Raw genomic sequence first — 14655 nt, 5'->3', positions numbered from 1 at the left:
GCTGGTGTCTTTATAATTGTGTATCTAAAGACATTCTGGAATGCTTCCTCTATTTCCCAGCGAGTCCTGGGCACTGCTGCTTTGCGCTTTCAGGGCACGTAGCATTGAGGATGGACGCTGGTTGCCGTCGGCTCTTAGCACCCAACTCTAGGCCTGAGGGGTGGGCAGCGGAGGCCCTTGGCGTACTTGGTTCCTTAACTCTTCTGGGGAAGGTTGTGTTTATGTGTAGTTTCAGATGTTTTTATTGTCAGCCACAGTCCATTTTTCTGGTGTGATTTCTGTCATTGTGGCTTGTAACTGGTCATCATATATAGCGCTCCACCTCAGTTGACTGAGGAATTCTAGAGTTTATCTTAAAAGTAACTCACAGCTGAGTTAAAATTACAACAGGCATCGCCTCCTAGAGATCAAGAGCGCCTCTCCATGGCTTCCACCTACCGTTTAAAGCTGCACATCCCCCTTCTTTTGCCCTAAAATATCCTTTATGCTCAGACTCAAGGAGAGCCAGACGTGGGGAGTCATCCGTGCCCCCACCTCCGGTCTGCTTCCCTGTCTCACTGGCTCCAGCTGTCCGCGGCCTTTGCACACGCAGAGGACTTCCTTCTTGGCTCTAGTGGCCGACCAGACCCTTGAGCCCTGATGCTGGCATGGGCAGGGTTGCCCGGGCCTGTGGCAGGGGGGTCCCACGGAGGGCCACATTCTGCTGGCTGGGCTCTGAGGGAGTCGTTGTCTCTGATCTCAGTGCCCGGGGACCCTGGCTTCACAGGGCGTCTGTACACTCCTGCATGTCGTGTGCAGGCCCTCTGTCTGCTGTCTCATCGTGTTTGCCAGGGTGAGAGCTCCGGTGTTGCCGCCTTAATCCTGACCCTGCAGGGCGGCATGGGACCCACGGAGGTCAACAGGCCCAGGTCCTGGCTCTCCTCTTCCTGTAGGTCAGGACTGAAGATAAGCCCCTCTCTCAGGGGTGAACAGCTTCTGAGGTTGCTGTCAGAAGCGGGGCGCAGGGCAGGCCGGGCCCAGCCTGAGGCTGGGTGGCCTGCTGTGTGGTGAGGAGAAGTCTGAGTGGCCCACACTGGTCAGGGCACTCCGAGCGGGGCCCCTGGTCAGCAGCTTGTCTCCCTGGGGGCTCGACCTTCAGGGTGTGGGCCACGGGGTACCCTCCGGGGCAGGGGGGTCAGGACCCTGGGGGCGGAGGGGACCTGGGCGCCGCGCTCACTGCCTGCTCTGCCCACAGTACGACAATCTCCTGAGCCAGTTCGGCTGCATGCAGGTGTCGGCGTCCTCCTCCTCGCACTCCCTGTCGGCTGTGGATGCAGGCCTGCCCCAGCGGGCGGGCAGCAACATTGAGCAGTACATCCACGACCTGGACACGAACTCCTTTGAACTGGACTTACAGTTTTCTGAAGACGAGAAGAGATTGTTGTTGGAGAAGCAGGCCAGCGGAAACCCTTGGTAAGGACCCATGGGCGTGAGCAGCGCCGCAAGTCCCGCCCTCTGTCCCCGCTGCCTTCAGGGCCCCGGCGGGCATAGCTGCCTTTTGCACATGAGGACCCGCCCCTCGAAGCGCCGAACTGGAAGTGGGTGTTTGGAGCGCTGGCTGGGGGCTGTGTGGGGTTGGCCTCCCTGGGGCTCAGCGGGCCAGGCACGCCAGCAGTGTGGTTGGACTGGGATTCGTTGTGATGTAAATAACCGCCACCCCCTGGTGGAGAGTTTAGGATGCTCCGAGTTTTGGCTGCTCTGGGTCACCCTCTGCGCCTTGTCTCCTTCATGGTGCGCCCTGAGGCGGCGGGTGGGGTGCCTGGTTAGGGAGGCAGTGCTTTGTACCCACAGTGCCCTAGAGTATCCGTTTCCCGAGGGCCCACCTGCCCTTGAACGTCCGGCTGCTCTAGAAATGGGCCCTGTGAACGGGCACCTGTATTCTGGTCGGGGCATACCTCTTCCATGTGTGCTGGCCACTTGTGTTTATTTTTTGAGGTACTTTTATGTCCTTTGACCCTTTTTTGGGTGTACATTTTGCGTGTTTTGAAATTTGACTTTTCAGCGCCCTGGATATGAAGACTTCCTTGTTTATTTTGAGAAAGCATTCTCCTTCGGTTTATTTTTTCATTCTACTTGTGCATCATATTTTTGGGAGGGGAAGTTGCAAATTCTTACAAAGTAAAACCAGTTGGTGTGTTTCTTTTCTGCTTTCCGTCTTGGTCCTGTTGAGAAGAGGTTCTCTGCCTGGACGTTGTCTTCAGGCGTCTTCTTAGTTTCACCTTTTGCACGGGCAGAGAGGAGCCTTTGCAGGGCCAAGAGAAAGACCCTGAGTTCTCTGAATCATGACAGGGAGGAATCCACTCCAGAGAAACTGGGCACAACTGTATGAAACAGAAGCAAGACAGACACTGCTTTCCCTGCCTGTGGGGTCTGTGCAGCTTGCTGTGTTGTGTCTGTGAACAGTATCTTTGCTGTTTTGGTGCCCAAGAAGTTGCAGCAGCATCTGGACACCAGTCACTCAGAATTTCAGAGATAAAAGAATGGAATGTTGTAAGTGACAGGTGATGAGCTCTTTCCAACCCAGACACCATGCAGACCCTGGAGCGCCTTAGCGAGGAGTTAGTTGTGGTGGAGCGCTGGGAGTCTGAAGAGTTTCAGGCCACTGGCCCTGCTGACAGCCCCTGGGGCCACGAGCATGGTCCATGACTCACTGGAGTGAAGATGTGGCCGCTGACGTGGGGAGAGAGTTGGTGTCTCTGCCTCCACGTGGCTCTCTCCCCTTCGAGGTGGACAGACCTCCAGTGGGACTGTACTCACTCACTTTGCTGGCATCTGTCTGCAAGCGTTTGCCCCGCTTGCCATCAAAGAAAGTGTTCTTTTACGTTTTCCTTGTGTGCTTGGCAGGAAGCGCCGTGTGTGAGACAGTCTGTGTTGAGCACCCCTTTTGAATGTCACGATTTCTTCTGGAACAAACGCGTTGCTGTGTAGTGATGGTTCCAGAGCAGTCGTAGGCAGACCTGCCAGCTGCAGGGCCAGGCGGTGCGGGAAGAGCCGGCTCTCCAGCCAGCGGTCACAGGCAGAGGAAGACAAGGCCTGCTAGGGAGGACGCGTTTGGGGAGTGTGCTGTGGAGCGGGTGAAAGGGCTGCAGAATGCCTCCTGCTGCCCCTGCCTCCGGGGCGAGGCCACTCAAGGCAGGCTCTGCGTGCTCACCTTGCTGGGAGCTGGACGGCTGGTCTGCTTTTGGGAGCCCGTTTGTCCTGGAAGGTCTGCCTGCCAGTTGGGATTATTCACTCAGCTGTTCAGCCAGTGGTGTTCTGGGAAATGAATGGAATGAGCCTGTAGCTTCAGGGAAAACAACTGCTAGTGTTTGTTACCAATGATAAAACCACAATCTTCAAGTGAAAATTAGAATTTGGGCAAACTTTACCCATCACTGTCAGCTTGACATCTTCCCAGTGCTTAAAAGAGAAGGTGCTTTTGAGGAGAAAGGTAGCAATGTTTGTGGATTGATTTGTTGATATCATAGAATGAAATCAGGATCCGGAAGAACCAGTGTTGGGTGCTGTCGGACCATTCAGGGTGGAGCACCCGGTCACAGTGCAGGGGGATGGGTGGGCTCTGGTGTCCTGGAAGATGGAAAATCCATCCCTGGGGATTTGGATTCCATGTGGCAGCTAACCTGTAAGAAACGACACTTGGAGGCTTCTGGTGTAGTGTCAAAGAAGAATGCCCACAAATAGCTGAAAGGCTATAAGTACTCCCCTCTGAGGTCTTCATGCGCTTCAGCCTGGACACCGCATCACAGCAGAGTGAAAGCAGAAACGGATAGGAAAACCCAGCTCTCTGTGGAGCCAGATGTTAGAGGAATTTGCAGAACATGTAACAGTTTTCTGCTTCTTGTTAATTACCATTGCTTTGAAAGAAGTTATTTTAAAAATTAAGTTATTTACATTAATATGGGATGGATTTACTTTGCCTTTTAATGAGCTAAATGTTTGAAATCTGTTTTAATTTCTTACGCATAAGTACGCATCTAACCCAAATGAGGGAGAGCTCTTTGGGGTCTTCGTAAAGTTGAGTGCATAAAGGGCCTCATGCCCTGAAGGCTTCAGAGAGGGCACTTGGGGTGAGCCAGCCATGGCCGCCTGGCCCTCCCTCTCCTGCCTGGCAGCCTGGTGTGGGGGCCCCACTGCGGGGCCTGTGGAGCCGCCTCGGGGCCGAGGCCGGCTGACAGCCCTCCTGCAGCAGCCCGGGCTCGCTGATAGCCTTGGGCTGGTGGCCTTGAGGTGGGTCTTTTCAGGGTCTGGGTGGGGTGGGAGAGGGTGAGGGGGAGGGAGCTGGCTCTGGAGTCAGGAAAGGGGGAGTTACCCTGTCCCACCGAACCCACCAGACAATGCCCGCCCCACAGAGCCCACTAAACTAGGGCCCCTCAGGAAGGACCCAGATCCAGTTAAACTGACACAGCACCATGTGGGTTCTGAAAACAACTCAGAAGAACATCAACAATAACAAAAAGTGTTGTGACTTTCATGAGAAAAAGTGTGATGCTTCCTCTCAGAGGTACTTAAAAACCAAACAAAAACAAGACTTGAAACAAAAAGAAAAAAATCATGTGAAGTGACGTGGGCGGCTGGCACCTGAGTGGTGGAAGCCAGAGGCTGTGGGGCAGCAGGCTTCGTTAAGCTGTGGCCACACGCCACTTATGTGCTGAGAGTCAGGTGTGTCTGACTCGGGTCTGCACGCTTGCCAGAGAGGTGGTGCCAGTGCCGGGTGGGGCCTGGGCGGTCCCCTCAGAAAGTGGGGATTGACTTTCGGAAGTGAAAGATGAAAATGCTTTCTTAGTCCTTACATGTTTCAGGGTAGCTGACTGGTTGGTCAGCCAAGTGAGTGGGCTGCCGAGCTGTGGCTGCTGCCCAGCCGCTCTGCACGCTGCTCCTGGGCTTTCTCACCGCGGCCTCCGCATCCAGCCTGCATCCAGCTCGGGCTGCTCCTGCCCTGCCCACCGAGGTTCTCCTATCTCGGGAGAAGCCGGGAGCGAGCGTGCGGGCAGAGGCCTGTGCCAGGAGACGGCCAGCCCTGCGTCTGCAGGTTCCCGGACGGGACTGTTCCTGCTGGGAGCACGCTCCTCTTTGCTGTCTTTGCGTCCTGAGGGTAAATTCCTGGGAGTGGGATTCCTGCAGTATTCAGTGAGTCCCTCCCACCATTACTGCACCCCAGTGCATTCCGGGAGAACGCCAGAAGAGTAGGGCTCCGTGTCTTTGTTTAGAGCCATGGAGAATTTGGGGCCACTTCATTTCTTTGGGGAGAATTTCCAGCCCGTGCCTTTGGCTCAGCTTTCTCTCGAGGTTCTAACCCTTTCAGGCTGCTTTGCGTGCACTCTGAAGCTCAGGTGTTGGCTGTCTGTAGCTTATCTTTGCGGAAGGTCTGCTCCAGCCTGTTTTCCTATAAACTGTGGTTATTTCTGTAGTTAGAGGTTCCTTTTGTTCCCTTGTATCGTGTGTGTTATTCTGTCTGGTGACTTGTTTTCAGCGTAGAGAAGGGTCCCTCACACCGAAGCTTGCCTGCTGTCCCCTGCTCTCTTGTTCTCCTCCTGTTTGACCTCTTTATGCCATCCCCGCTGAGGCCGTGGAGGCTGCTTCTGTCCTTGCCTGCCTGGCTTCCCGGGCGACCCGGCCCCTGCCACCGCGCTAACTGCGGGCTTTGGCGGTGAGGTCCTTGACCAGCCTGGGACTAGACTGTACTCAGGGGACACACACACACACACACACCCACCCCTGGGACTAGACTGTACTTGGGGGACACACACACACACACCCTGAGACTAGACTGTACTCGGGGGACACACACACACACACCCCCCCGGGACTAGACTGTACTACTCGGGGGACACACACACACCCCCCTGGGACTAGACTGTACTCGGGACACACACACACACACCCCTGGGACTAGACTGTACTCAGGGGACACACACACACACGCGCGCACACACCCCTGGGACTAGACTGTACTCAGGGGACACACACACACACGCGCGCACACACCCCTGGGACTAGACTGTACTCAGGGGACACACACACACACGCGCGCACACACCCCTGGGACTAGACTGTACTCAGGGGACACACACACACACACCCCCCTGGGACTAGACTGTACTCAGGGGACACACACACACACACCCCCCTGGGACTAGACTGTACTCAGGGGACACACACACACACACCCCCCTGGGACTAGACTGTACTCGGGGGACACACACACACACACCCCCCTGGGACTAGACTGTACTCGGGGGACACACACACACGCACACCCCCCCCCCGGGATTAGACTGTACTCGGGGGACACACACGCACAACCCCCCGGGACTAGACTGTACTCGGGGGACACACACACACGCACACCCCCCCCGGGACTAGACTGTACTCGGGACACACACACACACACAACCGCATTATCAGATCAGATAATCTGATCATCTCCCACCTGTCATCAGTGTGTGTTTCTGACATGGTGGGACCTGCTGGTCACAGGGGCTCCTCTTGGACCCCATGGGTTCATCTGCATGTTTCTGCCCTGCAGGAGACCCTCATTACGTCTCCTCACGAACTTCTTGATTTTTTTCTTTTTGTTTCAAGTCTTGTTTTTGTTTGGTTTTTAAGTTCCTCTGAGAGGAAGCATCACACTTTTTCTCATGAAAGTCACAACACTTTTTGTTATTGTTGATGTTCTTCTGAGTTGTTTTCAGAACCCACATGGTGCTGTGTCAGTTTAACTGGATCTGGGTCCTTCCTGAGGGGCCCTAGTTTAGTGGGCTCTGTGGGGCGGGCATTGTCTGGTGGGTTCGGTGGGGCAGACCTGGAGGCCAGTTAAACTCACAGGAGAAAGTGGCCCCCCAGCCAGGCTGCCTCACACATGTGCCAGTCCCAGGAGCAGCCAGGAAAGTGGGCGGTCTGCTCATCTCTGGGGTAAGATCGTCACTGTGTGGGGTGACAAGCATCTCATGCCTTTCACTGTTTCTACAGTAGAACCTTTAGAGCAAGAGTTTCAAGTCAGACAAAACATAAAGCGCTAACGGCTAGCTTTAACCAAAAGAGAGGACCTGCAGACGCTAAGGTCCCAGGAGTCAAAGCGGACGGTACTTGTTACTACTATGTTTTAAGTCAGAATCTGTGTTTGGGAGTTTTTCTTCTAAATTCCTGCCATGTTTGGATACAAGTGCTTTGTTACTATGATAGAAACGTCAGATGAGATGTTCTTAAACCAAGTTTCCAACTTGACTCTTTAGGGGTTTGTGATTCTACAGAGCAGAGTGGTTTCCGAGCGCCGCATCGGGGTCCCAGCTTAGCGCAGTGATGTGAGAACAGCAGTCTCTCTTTCCCCCCAGCTTTGCTTCCGGGTGGCGAGCACGTGTGTTCCCGCCACCTACCCGTGCCTTCCCCTGTCGAGCAGACGCTGCTGAGGAGAGCCGAGGCTGGAGTCTTGCCAGCACCCGTGGCCCCGGGCCCACGGGCAGGCACGGTTCTGTGCGGGGCAGGCGCGGTTCTGCAGTGCACGCGCTAAGGCGCGTCTGCAGTTTGCTCCCCTCACTGGCGTGTGCTTGGGTCTCTGAAGGGGGAGGCTTGATTGAGGCAGGGTTCACAGTGCTGTCGGAGAGTTTGTTCTGAGGGAGGAGTTTGGAGAGTTTCTGACTCTGACATGAGTGTCTGATCCTTGTTTGCTTCTTTTTATAGGCACCAGTTTGTAGAAAATAATTTAATACTAAAAATGGGTCCGGTAGACAAGCGGAAGGTAAGTTAAAGTCTGGAGGCGCCTTCCTGAGCGTCCGTGTCTTCCTCCCATTCCTCCCTCTGAGAGATCATCTCTGCATGTCAGAGCTAAGGACGGCCTCAGCCGCTCGAGGAGGCCTCTGAGAGCACTGGAGGCTGGGCAGACAGAAATCCGGCCTCTTGTTGGAGACTGGGGAGCCAGGGTTCTGATTTCTGCCCGATGCTGGGGTTGGTCACTGAGGTCAAGGTTTCTATCTGGTTGAGGAACCTCTGTTTATATCCCAGCAAATCATTTATTACTTTATCAGGATTGTTTTTGAAAATCTTACTCTGTTTTATGAATTAATTAAATGGATTAACGCGTCCAAAAATATCAGACTCTGCACACGTTCTCTCTCTGCTGCTGCGGGCCCTTGTCGGCTCAGGCTCCCCCGCCCCAGGTGTCTCTGCCCCGAGAGCCTCTGTGAAGGTGGCGGGCGGGGGGTCAGCGTTCAGGACTCGGCCTTGGCGTGGAGCAGAGGGCCTGGGAAGCGGCAGGGCCTGGGTGCTGAGGGCAGGCTCTCTGGGCCAGGCTGCGGCCCCATCCCGTGCGGCAGCCAGAGTAGGACGTCCCGTCCTGGACGCCGGGATCCAGCTCGCACCAGCAGGCGTGGTGCTGCTGCTTCCGTCTGACCCAGGGGCCTGGTCCTGATGAGGGGAGGTGTGCCCGCCCCTGTCCCAGGCCAGTGGGCAGGGGCTGGTGGTGGTCCCCGTGCTGGAGCGCCCCCGACAGTCCAGCATCCGAGGCGGCAGCAGGAGCAGTCAGCCTCCACTCTGAGCCTTAATGAGCAGTGTCCTTTCTCTCCTGTTGTCATTTGCACTAGGGTTTATTTGCACGGCGACGACAGTTGCTGCTCACGGAAGGGCCACATTTGTATTATGTGGATCCTGTCAACAAAGTCTTGAAAGGTGAAATTCCATGGTCACAAGAACTCCGACCAGAGGCTAAGAATTTTAAAACCTTCTTTGTGCACACGGTGAGTTTGTCCCCACGGGCTCCCCTGCCTGGCACTCGGGCCTCTGTGCCTCCAGCCAGAGCAGTCGAATGCTATGGCCAGCGGGGCAGGTGCAGCGGGGGGTCGTGGTCCCTCCTTCCCCACGCGCCAGGGATCCCAACATTCACGGCTCAGCTCAGAGTAGGGTCAGGAGACACCGGTGCTTGTTCTCAGTCTCAGGGTGACCTCACCTCCAGGGAACTGCAGGTCCTGGCGTGCACGTTTAATCTCTGCACAAATGTGCAAGGAAAACGCCCACCTGCTCTCGGGCTTCCTGGAGGTGCTTGTGGTGGCCACAGGAGCCGGCATCTTCTTTGTTCGATTTCTCACTGCTGGGTGGGTACCGGTCGTGTTGGGACCCCTAGCGGAAGAGTCACCGTGTCTCTCTCTGCAGCCAAACAGGACATATTACCTGATGGACCCCAGTGGGAACGCGCACAAGTGGTGCCGAAAGATACAGGAGGTGTGGCGGCACAGGTACCAGAGCCACCCGGATGCCGCCGTGCAGTGACGCTGCAGCCCACCCGCTGTGGGGCCATGCCCCGCACAGCCTGCTGCCTCCGGACGCTTCCAGATCACCTGCCGGCCATCTCAAGGGGGACGCAGACGGCGGAACCTTGCAGCTTTTTTATTTAAAAGAAAAGAAGAAAAAAAAACACCCAACCACACAAAGAACAAAACCAATAACGAAAAGGAATTCAGGGTCGCTTTGCTTGCTCTCTGTGCTGTGTGGAGCTCTCCACGCTCTGCTTGCCGTGGGGACCAGCGCTGTGCACGTCTGCCTGGCTCCCGCCCCGACTCGGGGACAGACTCGTGGCACCAGCTCTCCACTGCGGGCCTGTCACACCCGTCCTGCTGTGGCCCCTGGGCCCAGACGTGTCTCTGGGCTCTCCCTGCCCCTGGATCATCGGGGAACCAACTCTTCCCCAGGGAGCCAGGCGGGCCCCTGCTGGGGGGCCTCCAGTTCTGCAGGAGGGGGGGTTCTTGGCTTTTGTCCGTTTGCCCCTTTCTTCTCGTCCCCAGTGTCTGGCCTAATCCCCGCGACTGTGCTTGGCTCCTCCAGTAGTCGTGGCTGTGAGATTCCTGCGGTCCTTGCTGTCTGTCTGCAAGCACTCCTGCGTCGTGTCGGCCGGGCAGACTCCGGGCGGTGAAGTGGAACAGGTTGTCCAGGCGAAATGTGGAGCCGCTGCTGTGTCGGAGGACGCCAGCAGAGTGCGCCAGTGTGTCACCCCATGGAGCAGCACTGCTCTGGGGCTGGGGACCGAGCACTGCCCCGGGGGAGCCCCGGGAGCCGGGGCTCTTTGGCCCCCTCCCCTGTGAGGCCGGGGCAGCGGGGCAGACAGACCTGGTGGCCTCCTCTCGGAGGAGCGAAAGCCGATGGCCCTTCTGAGTGGTTGGCCCTTTGGTTGGAAGGTGGAGTGTGTCTGGGTGAAGTCGGGGCTGCGAGGTGCCCGGCATTGGCACGTGGGCCGGTCCTCCATCACACCAAGGCCGCCCCGCACACCCTTTTCCTGCTAAAGTTGCCCCTTCTCCGAGTCTAGCGTTTTTACGTGTCCACTGGGAACATCAAAAAGCCCTCACGTCGTCAGGTCACCTGGTCCCTGTCATGTGGGCTTTGCCTGGAGAAGAGTGGCGCCACTCCCCTGGCACAGGGGCAGGAGCAGCATGCGTGAACCCGGGCCGCCCGCCCCCTCCAGTGTCAGGCTGTTTCCTCCTGCTCTGTAGGGGCATGCCCTGCCCAGGGTTGTGCCCTGCCCAGGGTGTCCTGGGGGCAGCTCTCAGTCCCAGTGGAGGAGGAGCAGGCGCTGTGGCCCTGTCCCCAGGGGAGGGGTGACTGCCACTTCCTCTGGACTTTCACAAAGGCACCGATTTAAACTCCCATGGAAAAGGTCCCCTGATGACTTCTGTGCCCCCACCTCCTATCCCACCCATCGCCGTGTGTGACCCACAGTCCACACGGAGGGAAGGATGTCTTAACCTCTATTAGCGATGTCACAACAGTGGCTGTTAAACTCGGAAGGAGATTGGGCTGTGGGGAATCCCACTGTGCGGAGGCCAGTGGGGGGGCTGGAGGGGTGCAGGGATGCAGCCGGGTTCACCAGCAGGTGGGTGGGTGTGTGTTTGTGGGGGGATACCAAGGCGCAGGGGGTTCCTGCCCGGGGTGGGGGTCGGCCCAGAAATAAGGCACTGCCCTGGGCATGTAGCCATAGACTGAGCCCCCTCTCCTCGCTTTGGAAGAGGCTTGCCTGTGTTCACCTGCTTTCCAAAAAGCGAGTCTGTCTTGAGCCTTTCTTTCAGGATCAGGACTTGGGTTTCAGGTGCACACCCTGTTGAAATGTCCCCTCACCACAGCACCCGCGTCTGTGTGTGCAGTTGGAGGGTGGGGAGCTGCTCCCCTTGGTGTCTGTCCTGGATGTCTGGGTGCAGGGGTGATAGGCAGAGCTGAGTCCTGGCTGTAAAAGCGCACTCGGCTGGGCTGCTCGGGGAGAGACAACGCTCCCACTGCATTCTTCCCTCCGGAGAGCGCCACTGCCTCCTGGGCTCAACCGACAAGCTCCATCTTAACCTCCAGAGCCAGAGACCCCGGGCTTCGGGGTTGAGCTAGCAGCTGGCAGAGCTGAAGTGACTGCCCTGGCCTGAGCCGGTGACAGCTGAGCCCTTCTTTGTCGGCCACCTTTCTCTGCTCACAAGCCTCTTCCCTTATTTTCCTTTTAAAGGCCCTTAGATATTCTCTTCTTACCCTGTGCTTTCTTGTGTAGTCTTTAGTTTTATCCACCTCATCCTTTGAGCCATCATCCTGGCAGGCAGGTGCCTTACGTTCTAAGATGTGGGTGGATGTCAGTCTCCGAACGCGCGCAGACATACCTGGAAACATATATAAACGTGGGCTGATCCAGGGTGAGAAAGAGAATAACCTAGTGTTGAACAGCTCAGGAGCCCGGAGTTGTACTGAGGGGCGGGGCGGGGCGGGGGGGGTGCAGAGCTGAAGCCAGTGCCGCTCCCCCACCGCCCGGCCCCCCTTGCCACAGAGCGGGGGCAGGAGGGCTGAGGGCTTTGCCAGCTGGCAACGTCTGGCCTCCCTCCAGGGGCATGAGGAAGCCAGGTGTGACGTGACCAGGGTAGTGGGCAGCCCTACATGGAGTCCAAAGCCCCACACCAAGAGGGGCACCACAGCCCTGCCATTCTGAACCTTGCATCTCAGGAGGCTGGTTACAGACTTGCCTTGGGGAAGATGACTCTTCGGGTCAGGCCAGGGCTGAGGGGTACTGCACCTACCCCAGCGCCCTTGGGGGGCCAGTCTGTGGCATTTGTGGTGCAGGCCCAAAGGAATTGCCGGAGACTGACCGCCTGTGGCACAGACCCCCAAGGACAGGGTGCTCGCTTGGGGCTCCGGGTGATTTTGTACTTTCTTAAAACACTGTGTTCTGAGAAAAATCAGCGGAAGGCTCAGCACCTAGGAAGGACCGCTGCGTGCGTCCGTGTACAGGCCCAGCCTGCCGCCCCGCCTGCACACGTGTGTTCGCTCTTGTAACTGACCTGGGAACATGACAGCGCACACCATTTTGCATCCAGCTTTTCCCACTTGGTATTTTTTCTTAATGTGTCATGTTTGAGCGGTGATTTAAAAACCTTATTTTTAATAATTGTAGAGTTTAATGGTTAATAATTTTTATCATAATTTATCTGACCATTTCACTGCTATAAAACATTTAGGTGGCTTCTGGTTTTTCACCATTTAAATAATGCTGTGATTAATATCCTCATAAATCTTTGATTTTGGACTCTGAATCTCCCTCGCCGCCACCCTGCCCAGGTACCTAGAAGTGGTGTTTTGGGGGCAAAAAGTTTGTTCATTTTAAAGGTAGTACAGTGTTTCTTCTCTGTCTTGATCTGATGAGTAGATGCCCAGAGTTCCAGTACAGAACTTCCTTAGTTATGTTCTGCAGATTCTGAACAAATCAATTTCTGGTAAGCTGTGTGTTCCCAAGAATGTTTGAGTAAGATTGCTCTTTCCCCCCACCCCCTCTTAATCCTAAAGTGATGTCATTTTGCAAGCTATTTGTGACATATTTTTCCAAAAGCCAGTTTCCTTATTTTCACTGAGAAAACCTGGTTATGCTTGCATGTTACCTTCCCTCCCCTGCTGCTACGGCTTTCAAGTGCTTGGTGACACTTCCAGAAACTTGTACTTTGTGTCCACAATGGTACTGAATTTGCATATGCACAGTCAGCAGAGATAAAAAGTGTTGAACTGACCTTGCCACATACTTAGTGGATAATTTGTAATGAAGTTTGTAGACTCAGAAAGTACACTGGGCCATTTGGAATCAGCAAAAGAGCAAAGGCTTTACTTGAAACCATGTAGACGATTGGATTTTAGGGAAGTGTGCTTGCCCTCATGCTCTTCAGATCACAGGACTTAGGTCTTAGCCATTGATTAGAGCACGCTGGCCAGGTTTTTTCATTGTAGAAGGTGATTGTCCTGGCTGAAAAGGATTTAAGGATTTCTCCTCCCCTGTCCTTGCCCACCAGTGTTGCAGGTTGCCTAGTTGTCTTTCAAGTCCAGACCACCCAAATTTGGCTTCATCCTTAATTTCTGCACTTTAGTTTGGGGTCTTTCAATTTTGAGGTGGAACACACATGGGAGACTTCTGGGTGCCACGCTCAGTGCCACTTGGCGTCGTCAGGGGCTGTGGCCAGATTGTGCAGAATTAGCTCTCCCTTCCCTCTGGTCACCTCCCTCTGGCTGGTCCATAGGCTAGAGCAGAGGCTGAGCAGCTGTGAGCATGGTGGGTACTCTCCTTGGAGATGGCACCGTATGCGTTTCCCGAAGTTTCCTTTCATTCCCAAACCTAGCGTGAACTGATGGCGCCTCGAGTGGGTGTGGCTCTTGCCTCTTGGGCAGACTCCATGGCAAGTGCCTTAACTCAGGGCAGGAGTCACTCCCAGAGCCTCTGAGGGGTGCAGGCTGCTGGCTCAAGGCTGCAGGGTCGTGAACTAGGCTGCCTGTGGATATCTGGCCTGGGGAGGAAGCTGTTCAGCAGAGGGCAGTTTTATCTGAGCTCAGACAGCATGGTGGGCAAGCCTCCAAGGATACCTGAATTTCCCCCAGACCCATTTCTTCACTATGAAGAAATACCAAACTATGTACAGAGAACTTTTTACAAAAGGCAAACTTTTTTAGCTGTGTAACCCACCCTAGTCTAACCCATCTGGCTGAGTGACTGTGAATAGGGGTTCATTTTGCTGATGAAAAGCTTCTATTGTGATGTTTGATTGGACATCGACAAAATCAATACTTAGAGCTGCTGTAGCTGTTCCTGAACAACACAGAATAGGGTGAATCCGTAGTATGGTAGCTGTCTTTCAGGTTGGTGGCAGTCAGTTATAACATGTGTAATACTCTCTACCTGGTCTGTAGCTGTAACTGTGATGTACAGGCAAAGCAAACATTAAAAAAAGAACTTATGAAAACAAATAATGCAATGATATTAGGATATACACTTTTGTATTTTTATTCTTATATAAGGTTATTTGCTGGCTATTGTTGGCCTCTAGTTCAGTCTGTGTTATTTAAAATCTAATATATGAATTATTTGGATTGAATTCATGTTCGGGGCCACGTTGTTGTATGTATGGATGTACAGCCTTGAATGTGAATAATTATTGTAAACTATATTTTACAACTTTTTTTTCTGGCTTTATTATATAAATTTTCTATTTGGTCGATGATTTAATCATATCATAATTTAATGAATCTGTTTATTCCTTTTTTTTTCCCCAAATATTTGTGCTTTAGATGTAGTTACCAGATGATGAATTTTCCACGTATGCTCGGTAGTCTTGTAATAAAAAAGCATGTAGAGTG

The 14655-nt window shown here is 54.5% G+C and overlaps 1 protein-coding gene across 1 annotated transcript in view; it reads left to right on the top strand.

Moving 5' to 3' along the window:
- The window catches only part of PDPK1 (3-phosphoinositide dependent protein kinase 1), a 41936-nt gene extending 32639 nt beyond the window's left edge, over positions 1 to 9297 (top strand). Inside the window, exons 12-15 of the mRNA XM_068968416.1 lie at positions 1235 to 1452; positions 7717 to 7774; positions 8616 to 8768; positions 9181 to 9297. Coding sequence (XP_068824517.1) covers positions 1235 to 1452; positions 7717 to 7774; positions 8616 to 8768; positions 9181 to 9297 — 546 coding nt within the window. The remainder of the gene's footprint in view (positions 1 to 1234; positions 1453 to 7716; positions 7775 to 8615; positions 8769 to 9180) is intronic.
- Positions 9298 to 14655: the final 5358 nt, after the last annotated feature.

This window comes from Capricornis sumatraensis, chromosome 3 (assembly GCF_032405125.1).
Source record: "Capricornis sumatraensis isolate serow.1 chromosome 3, serow.2, whole genome shotgun sequence".
Classification (NCBI taxonomy): domain Eukaryota; kingdom Metazoa; phylum Chordata; class Mammalia; order Artiodactyla; family Bovidae; genus Capricornis; species Capricornis sumatraensis.
This window is presented reverse-complemented; position numbering and strand designations above follow the sequence as displayed.